At 36.6% G+C, this 9,071-nt stretch overlaps 2 protein-coding genes across 2 annotated transcripts; one reads left to right on the top strand and one right to left on the bottom strand.

Moving 5' to 3' along the window:
- The first annotated feature begins 325 nt into the window (after positions 1–325).
- LOC100247189 (probable rhamnogalacturonate lyase B) lies at positions 326–6,682 on the top strand. The gene is made up of 17 exons (XM_059735019.1): positions 326–639; positions 998–1,185; positions 1,275–1,367; positions 1,990–2,111; positions 2,337–2,387; positions 2,685–2,804; positions 2,887–3,006; positions 3,489–3,630; positions 4,006–4,176; positions 4,425–4,580; positions 4,683–4,789; positions 5,003–5,093; positions 5,324–5,465; positions 5,544–5,700; positions 5,800–5,916; positions 6,061–6,187; positions 6,269–6,682. The coding sequence occupies exons 3-17, from the start codon at positions 1,326–1,328 to the stop codon at positions 6,533–6,535; spliced, it is 1,932 nt and encodes a 643-aa protein (XP_059591002.1). The 5' UTR covers positions 326–639; positions 998–1,185; positions 1,275–1,325; the 3' UTR covers positions 6,536–6,682.
- Positions 6,683–6,843: 161 nt separating this feature from the next.
- Positions 6,844–7,364, bottom strand: LOC100243668 (uncharacterized). The gene is made up of 2 exons (XM_002285592.4): positions 7,162–7,364; positions 6,844–7,065 (listed from the first exon to the last, which is right to left on the bottom strand). The coding sequence occupies exons 1-2, from the start codon at positions 7,297–7,299 to the stop codon at positions 6,940–6,942; spliced, it is 264 nt and encodes an 87-aa protein (XP_002285628.1). The 5' UTR covers positions 7,300–7,364; the 3' UTR covers positions 6,844–6,939.
- Positions 7,365–9,071: the final 1,707 nt, after the last annotated feature.

Genomic DNA, 9,071 nt, shown 5'->3' with positions numbered 1-9,071 from the left:
TTATTGGTTATTGATAGACCAAGAGAAAATAGAAGATAAATGAATTAAGGGAAGATTTGAAAGTGTTTTTTAAATTTTAAAATGGATTTTGATATTATCTTATCATGTCCCTTATATATAATTAAATGTAAAAATAATTTAATTTACTTTTTATTTTATTAAGACATATAAAAGAAATAAATATTTCTTATATAAAATAAATCTTTAAATTTTATAAAATATATCTAATATAATAATTTTGTATACGAAAGAAACCTCGACACGGCAGATCGGTTTAATTTTTTTATTGGACTGGAGTAAGTGCATATAACCGCGATGGGCCACCCGTTGCCATCCCTTCAACCTTCAAACCTACCAACCATCCTCTTTCCTCTACTCTCATCTTCCCCAGATATCGTACCCTCTATCTTTACACATCACACGTTGATTTCTAGCTTTGCTTTCATTGATTCATGGAAGAAGGATCACCGAATCTGGTAGCGGAGAGAGAACATACAAGCGAAAGTAAGTTTCCAGGTAGCCATCGACGATGTGTCAAATTGCTCCTCAACGATGGCGGTGATGTTGGCAGTGATTTCAACAACTATTGCAATGGCAATTTGGCAATTTATGCCGGTCGGTGGTGATAGACTGTGACAGGTAATTTGCTTTTGCTTTTTTCCTCTGTTGTTTTCTCCTCCGGAATTCAGAAAAGCTGCCCGAAAAAGGCAGGAATAATAATAACACCAATAACAATAATAATAATTATTTTATTTATAATAAAGGAATCAAAATTGAAACATGTATAAAGTTTTTTTTTTTAAAAAAAACTTTTATGGCACGTTAGCTAAATCTGGAAGGTTTCAGTTGCTGCATACTTGGAGAGGTGACACATACTCCGTGGCAAGCTTTGTTCTGAAAATGTAGAATGGATTTTTTTATTTTTTTTATTTTTGGTTTAAATATCAAAAACATAATTCACACTTGTTTGATCTATGCATTGGCCTCTCATACGTAGCGACTCCTACACGCCTATATCAGATTCATTCACCAAACAATGGTGGCGAATAAGTAAAGAGAATTTCATGGCACGAAGTCAAAAAAGACGGGAACAATGCTTTCTCTCCAGTCCAAGAAACCCACTCCAAACACTTGTTAATAAACCCTCCCACACATTTCTCTCGACATATTCGCATTCCCAAACAGGTAAGACACGGAGAACAAGATTTTCTTCCAAATCCGTACTTCAACTTTTTATATATGAATATCTAACGGATCTTAATTTTTTTTTTCAGAAATCCACTGCTTCCTGGAGCCAGAATCCGGATTTTTGTTGTGCCCAATCCATGTCGCCTCTGGGAGTACAACTGTATATTCAAGATCGTCATGTAAATCAGTTTGATTAATCTATATTATTTTCCTCTTCTTTTTTTTTTTTCTTTTTTTTTTGGCGTATTTAACTTCCTCATAGAAATTGCATTGAAATTAGTCTTGGGTTATGCGTATTTGGCAGCATAGGGCTTGCCATTTTTTCTTTCTGGGAGTTCAATGATTTCATAGCATGTACTGTAACAGGAACTCCTAGATAGTACAGGCTGCTTTGTTAGTGTATATGAAAATTTTTTATTTTTAAAAATAAAAAAAAAATTCAAAATTAATTTCTTATAGAAACAGTCGAAACGTGTAATGTTGTATATTCTTTCTCGGAAATGAGAATATTTTCAAAATTCCATTTTCATTTTCACTAGAAAACAGACCATGTTGTTATCAGTCATTGCCTTTTTGTTTAAATGGTTCTAACGAAAGAAGCCGAGAAACCATTGTTTGTGTGGTTGGCTCGTGGAATTGAATATCAAACAGGGAATAAACAGTTGGAAATCAAATATGAGAATGAAAATCAAATAAGATATTGCATTTGGCTCATTTGGAGAAATACGAGAATAGTCGATTTAGATGAACAGAGCTCAACGCTATTTGTCATATGAATGAAACCGATATTGGTCTATGCAGGTGGTAATGGATAATGGCATCCTTCAAGTTACATTATCAAATCCAGGGGGAATTGTCACTGGGATCCGATATAGTGCCATTGACAATCTGCTTGAAGTTCTTAATGATGAAACTAACAGAGGGTAAATGGTGTCAATAGTGCTTTTGTTACCATTTCTTCTTCGTGTTGTTCCCTTTTGCGCCTCTTTTTTCTCCATTCCTTTTATGAACTTCAATGTGTCAATGTTGAAACTGAGGTGTGACTCTTTCTGCAATAAGCAGTACTAGTTCATGTGAACATGATGGTAGCTTTAGAAGGTGTTAAATTATAAAGTATTAACTCAATTTTCTCTTGGGATCTTATGTAGTTACTGGGACCTTGTTTGGAGTGTACCAGGAAGTGCTGGAATCTTTGATGTGTATGTGCTTCCTTTCTCTCTCATATTCGAGAAATTTTATGGAAAAACTGCCTGTATTTTTCTGAACAATTTCCTTATGTCAATGGCCTCTCTTTAACAACATTCACTTATTTTTAGTCGTTCAATGTCTTAAAGTTTTTGAAATTGTAAAGGAAACTCTCTATCATGTCCTTGTTATCTGTTTTCTCTACTAATTCCCAAGTTTCATTTTTTTCCCCAGGTTAAATATTTTCAAAATTTCGAATTATTATTACTATGTAGCATCTAATATTGAACAAGTGTTTCACAATGGTGCAGGATTAAGGGAACAAATTTTAGGGTGATAGTGGAAAATGAAGAACAAGTAGAGATCTCATTCACAAGAATGTGGGATCCCTCACTTGAGGGCAAGTTGGTACCGTTGAATATAGATAAAAGGTTCTTGCTTAAATTTTACATATATGTATTCAAATGAAAAGATTAGCTAGTTTTAATTATTAAACAAAGATTTGGTTTTCAGGTTTATAATGCTTCGAGGTTCCTCAGGCTTCTACTCCTATGCCATTTATGAGCACTTAAAGGAATGGCCTGCTTTCACCCTTGCTGAAACTAGGATTGCATTCAAGCTCAGAAAAGACAAGTAAGCAAATTTCACCCATCTTTTATTACCAGATAAATTTCAAAAGATAATAATCAAGAATCAAGTTTATAATGCAGCCTGCAGTTTGGTTCTAAATGTCGGTTTAAGAAGATGTAACTCTTCTAGTCTGCCTGTCCCTTATTAGGATTTGTAATGAAACAAATCATGATAGCACAGTTTTAAAAGGGAAAATGAAGAAACACAGGTTGTCTTGCATATTATCCTTTTTGGTTCACATTGGTTGAAATGAACTATGCTTTGCAGTTATTACAAAACCAAAATGGCATCTCATAAATGCATGTAGCAAATTTAGATGCTTGCTTCCAAATGAAGGACTGATAACATTGGATATTACTAGTAGATTAGTAAGCAAGGGAAGGGGCTTATTTCATCATAGTGTTTTTCTGGTTCCTGATAAGACACTTATAATTCTATGTTTTTAACAATTTCATATGGTTACAAACATGTATTTGCAAATCTAGGTTTCACTACATGGCCATGGCAGATAACAGGCAACGGTTCATGCCCTTGCCAGACGATAGGTTACCAGGACGAGGCCAACCCTTGGCCTACCCAGAAGCAGTTTTACTTGTCAATCCTGTGGAGCCAGAATTCAAAGGAGAGGTACTTCCAGGCTCTTTTTGTCAGGGATCATTGACGCAAATATTTTTATTATTTCAGTATTAACAAATAGATTATGAAAATGTTAGTTTCTAGACCCTTCTTGTCCTTGAGAAATGAAGATCCTCAATGAGAATAATTTTCTCATGTTCGGTTTTTACAAATAGTGATGAAAATGGCAGTCTGAATCAATGAGATGTTAATAATTAAGTTGAAGCAAAAGAAATAAGTACTTATCAGGTTAGTAATCAATTTATTAATAAATATATATTTGCTTACTAATTTCATAATTCCTAGGCTTATTAGTTGCTATGGTGGATCACAATTTGTTTTCCATGTACTCAAATGTATTCTTTTGATTGATCGTCTTGATTGAAGGTGGATGACAAGTATCAATACTCTTGTGATAACAAAGATAACCGGGTCCATGGGTGGGTATGCCTTGAACCCCCAGTGGGGTTCTGGCAAATTACACCCAGTGATGAGTTTCGAACTGGTGGGCCCGTCAAACAGAATCTAACCTCACATGTGGGCCCTACAACCCTTGCAGTAAGTCACTTCTAACATTTGAAATTTACAGCATGATCTGGTCCCCTGAATTCTTAGTTTCCATTTGGATATCCAGAAAAGATGAGAGAAATAAAAAGAAAAGAGTTTGAACATTTTTCCTTTCCAAGATCTAAATGGAGGTTTAGTCATGGATCACACTTTGTAGTAACACATACATAAATATTACCCGATTGATATCAGGACATTGAAAGGGTCTCAAAGAACATTTTAACCAAATGTTTCCTCAGATGTTTCACAGTGCTCATTATGCGGGAGAGCCCCTGGTGCCCAAATTTGGACCTGACGAGCCATGGAAGAAAGTTTTTGGCCCAGTTTTTATCTATGTCAATTCTGTTTTTGGTGACGGTGACCCATTTTGGCTATGGGAAGATGCCAAGGAACAGGTTCAACAGAAAAAAACAAACAGATTTCTTTTGCATAATACAACAGTCTTGCAACTTTTTCGTGGTTTCGTGGATTTTCATTGATTAAACTGGCCTTTTCAGATGACGATTGAAGTCCAAAGCTGGCCCTACAGCTTCCCAGCCTCAGAGGATTTTCCATCTTCAGATCAGCGGGGCAATGTTAGTGGCAGATTACTAGTCCAAGATGGGTATGTGCTTATAGAGCAATCTTAGAACAAGTATAAAGGCTCTCTGTTTATTTCTCCATTTAACTTTTGTTCATAGGCTAGCCGTTTTCCTACTCAATCCCTATTTTGAGTATATTTAAAAAAAAAATCCTTACAAATGCATGAAAGGTAGATTCTTACAGATGGAGGGTCAACTTCCGAGTACCATTATAACAAGTTTCTTGCATCATCTAGGTATATCAGCGATGACTATATATTAGCAAGCTGTGCTTATGTCGGATTGGCGCCACCAGGAGATGTTGGATCATGGCAAAGAGAATGCAAGGTGATTTTGGCTCAAATTTTCTAGTGCACTGATAAAAGACCATAAGGACACACACAATCTGCCTCTTTTTTCAGTTCTTGGCCTTTTCGACTATCCATCTATCCTAAATATTACAACCCACTTCAGTACATGCTAAATTGAACAAAAGAGACTCAGAAAAATCAAGTGCCTGATATAGTATCTGTATTACATACTACAAGAGATTAATCTGGCAAGTTATTTCTCATCAGGACTACCAATTCTGGACCCAAGCCGACCTGGGAGGCTATTTCTGCATTAATGATATTCGACCCGGTGACTATAATCTTTACGCATGGGTCCCGGGTTTTATTGGGGATTATAAATTAGATGCTGTCATTACCATAACCCCAGGTCTTGTTTTCTCATTATTTATGAACTCAATTTCTGATGCACTGCAAACAATGGTTTGATAACATGTAAGTTGAGCAGGCTGTGATGTTTTTGTGGGTGATCTTCTATATGAGCCTCCAAGAGACGGACCTACATTGTGGGAAATAGGCATTCCTGATCGTTCTGCCGCAGAGTTCTACAGTCCTGATCCAAACCCAACTTATGTCAACAAACTATTTATCGGTCATCCTGACAGGTTAGTTCTCTTACAGTAATTAAACAAACACTTTCAGGAACAATGAGCATAAATCTGTTATAAGATACATAAATCATAATCATCTTCTTGCATTGGCAGGTTTAGGCAGTATGGATTATGGGAAAGATATGCAGAATTATATCCTGATGGTGATTTAGTTTACACAATTGGTGTCAGTGACTATACTAAAGATTGGTTCTTTGCTCAGGTCACCAGGTATCAAGTTTTCCTTCATTGATTTTGCGTCATTAATTCTTCAAAATTTCCCACAGATGGGAAAGCATAACATAAAAAGGAGAAAAGTCTTCTTTTCTTTTTGGCTAATGGAAGGATACTGATGTTCAAAAATTGCATATTCAGGAAGAAGGATAACAACACATATCAAGGAACTACATGGCAAATTAAGTTCACACTCGACACCGTGGATCAGATCGGAACCTACAAGCTGAGAGTGGCAATTGCCTCAGCAACACTTTCCGAGTTGCAGGTACAGAACTCCATGATTTTATTTTTTTCAATTTTCTATGTGAATTCACACTTAAAAGGACTTATGTTTTTTATTTATAAGGTCCGGGTCAATGATCCAAAAGCAAATCCTCCTCATTTTACAAGTGGGCTAATAGGGAGGGACAACACAATTGCGAGACATGGCATTCATGGGCTCTACTGGCTTTATAGTGTGAATGTACTGGGGAATCTGCTTGTGGAAGGTGAGAATACCATTTTCCTCACGCAGCCAAGGAGTACCAGCCCTTTCCAGGGGATCTTGTATGACTATATTCGTTTAGAAGGTCCTCCGTCTCCCAATTCCAATTCCAGCAAGAAGCTTGCTTGACTTTAATAGGAAATTCAATAGGAAGCTCTCATCCATATATATATATATATATATATATATATATGAGCCGATACACTATATAATTTGTAAAATAATTCTTCTTTAAGTGGAGTTGGCTGCTAATATCATTGTGCTATTGTAATCTTGCCATTTGAAACTGAAAACGCATTGAATTTTACATTGGACAACGAAAATTGCGAACCCACTGTAAGGACGGCTGTAAAACGACGCCGTGGAGGGACCGAATCGGAGGAGGAAGTTTCAGAGATTAATAATGTAACTGAACAAAATGCTGAGACCCAAAAAAATGCTTAAAAACACAACAGGTTTTATTGTTCCGAAAGAAGGGAGAGAAGAATAGAGAGAAGCAAAGCTATTGTTCTTGATTTACATAGTGGATTGGATTACATAGATTTATGTAGATTCTTCTTGGTATCCTCGGCAGCATCAGCAGCTTCAACCTGCATCTTTTCGGTGAGGAGATCAGCTTGAGTTGCTTCCTTCTCGTTTCTTGCTGTCATCTTCTTCCCCTGCAGCGATCATCGTAATTATTCCACATATGCGTGTGTGCGTATATGTATATGAGAAATGACTAGGGAATTAGGAGTGCTAGGAGTGACGAGTACCTGACCCACAAGCAGGGCTTTGAAATAGCGGAAACCCTCCTGCAACGAAACAAAGAAAGATATGCAATCTCTCTTCACACGAGATGTCACCGATGTTTGTTGCTCTGATCTCTTGGTGGTGGTGGGTGGATCCTCCATCAGGCCGAGCTTCACCTTCCTTTCTCTCCAGCTACCTCACTTGTCGGAGAAATGGGAGGCATATGCTTGTGAAAGTTTTGTCAGGTTAAGACGTTTGTCATATACGTGGCAGCTCGACGGGTTTCCACGACCTCAGCAAATCTATGGGCCAGAACATGGTTTCCGCTTCAGAATTATTACTACGGTAAAGCATGGATGTGTTAGTTGATCTCATCCCATCTCTATTATTTTAAGGGTTAATTAAGGGTGTAAATACACCTCACCATCATTTCAAATCTCATTATCTAACGTCCCTATGAATTTATTTTTTGTATATTTTATTTATAAAATAAATTTTATACATAAATTGTATTTGTAGAATTCATGAAATTTGAAACCAATAAGGATTTAATATATTTATACTAAATTTGAATAAGATTAAACCTTTGTATTAATAAATTAATATTGAATCGATGATAAAAGTAGAAAATTAAAAAACTCTTTGTTTAGTTTATTTATTATGTTTTAAATTATTATTAAAATCAAAATAATATACTCTCGTTTTTTTTAATCTTTTTTATATAAATTATTCTATGAAAGTTTTTTATTTTCTATCTTGTGGATCCTACTAGATGTGTGCACCTAAGTGCCACGTCATCATGTGTACATAATATTTTTCTATTAATGTTATTCCATGTATCGTGTAACATCATAGATACATTATGTAGTCTATTGTATTGCATGTTAGATTATAAGTCATGTTTGGTATGACTGTATATCCCTTACGATAAGATGATTTTGATATGATATTTTGTATTAATGGTATCACATACAAAATTAGTACACTAAAATAATGGGCTTAACTTTTTTACCGTTGATATTTTAAAATAATTCCATTATCGTGATTTTATGGATAGATATAGAGATTCTTTAAAGTGGGATACGATGCACATATTGCAGGGACCCCTCCCCCTCTGATGACACGTGGCACATATTTCCTGATGACACGTGACATGCATTCTCATCCGGATTACCCCCATCCGGATTTCCCCAAGATTACACGTGGCGCGATTCTCCTATCCGGACTTCCTCAGGGAGAGACACACGACACTCACAAACATAACATTCGGACGACCGCCACATCGCATCTTGACGACCGACATATACTATCCGGATATGTTTGTCCGGATCATTGACTGAAGTAAACAAGTCTTGCACGTCATCACAACATCCTGCTATGGCCCACGTTCCGCCACCTGCAGAGTGAAAGGACAGAAATGAAATGACGGCAAGTCACTTCTCACGATCTCTGACAGCCGCCTGTAGGGTGATGATGGCCCCGCCACCACCTAATGGCATCATGACAAGCCAAAATATCTCCCTACCATTAAAGAGGGAAACAGAGCTTCTAGTACTATATATATGAACTTTCACACAAAGAGGAAGGTATGCTTGCTATACCTAGTAAAAAACCAACTGATTATTCTCTCTCACCATGGTTGACAAAACCATCGAAGAGTGTGTCCGGACACCTCGTCTGAATGCCTTTTACAGGAACGACTGAACCAGAAATCTATATTGGTTGAGATCGTGCGTCCATCCATTTGGCAACTACGTAGATCGCAGGGATGCGAGGCCTTAACACATATGTCTAACTCACTTCAACTTGATTGAGAGGTAGCCATCCAACCCATTAATGGACCCATCATCATCTAATAAGATGTTTCATTGTGAACATGAAAGGGTCAATATAAGATTGGATTGTTTTAAGTCTATAAAGGGTCTCCTTTTGA

The sequence above is a fragment of the Vitis vinifera genome, chromosome 18 (genome assembly GCF_030704535.1).
Source record: "Vitis vinifera cultivar Pinot Noir 40024 chromosome 18, ASM3070453v1".
NCBI lineage: Eukaryota > Viridiplantae > Streptophyta > Magnoliopsida > Vitales > Vitaceae > Vitis > Vitis vinifera.
Note: the sequence above shows the minus strand (reverse complement) of the source record. Positions and strands in the feature narration are given on the sequence as shown.

Excerpts from the sequence above, each read along its gene's own strand:
- LOC100247189 (XM_059735019.1), top strand. The coding sequence starts at position 1,326 with ATGTCGCCTCTGGGAGTACAACTGTATATTCAAGATCGTCAT. Across the intron at positions 5,466-5,543 it reads TGTCATTACCATAACCCCAG|GCTGTGATGTTTTTGTGGGT; the intron begins GTCTTGTTTTCT and ends TAAGTTGAGCAG. Across the intron at positions 5,917-6,060 it reads TTCTTTGCTCAGGTCACCAG|GAAGAAGGATAACAACACAT; the intron begins GTATCAAGTTTT and ends TTGCATATTCAG.
- LOC100243668 (XM_002285592.4), bottom strand. The coding sequence starts at position 7,299 with ATGGAGGATCCACCCACCACCACCAAGAGATCAGAGCAACAAACATCG. Across the intron at positions 7,066-7,161 it reads AAGCCCTGCTTGTGGGTCAG|GGGAAGAAGATGACAGCAAG; the intron begins GTACTCGTCACT and ends TGATCGCTGCAG.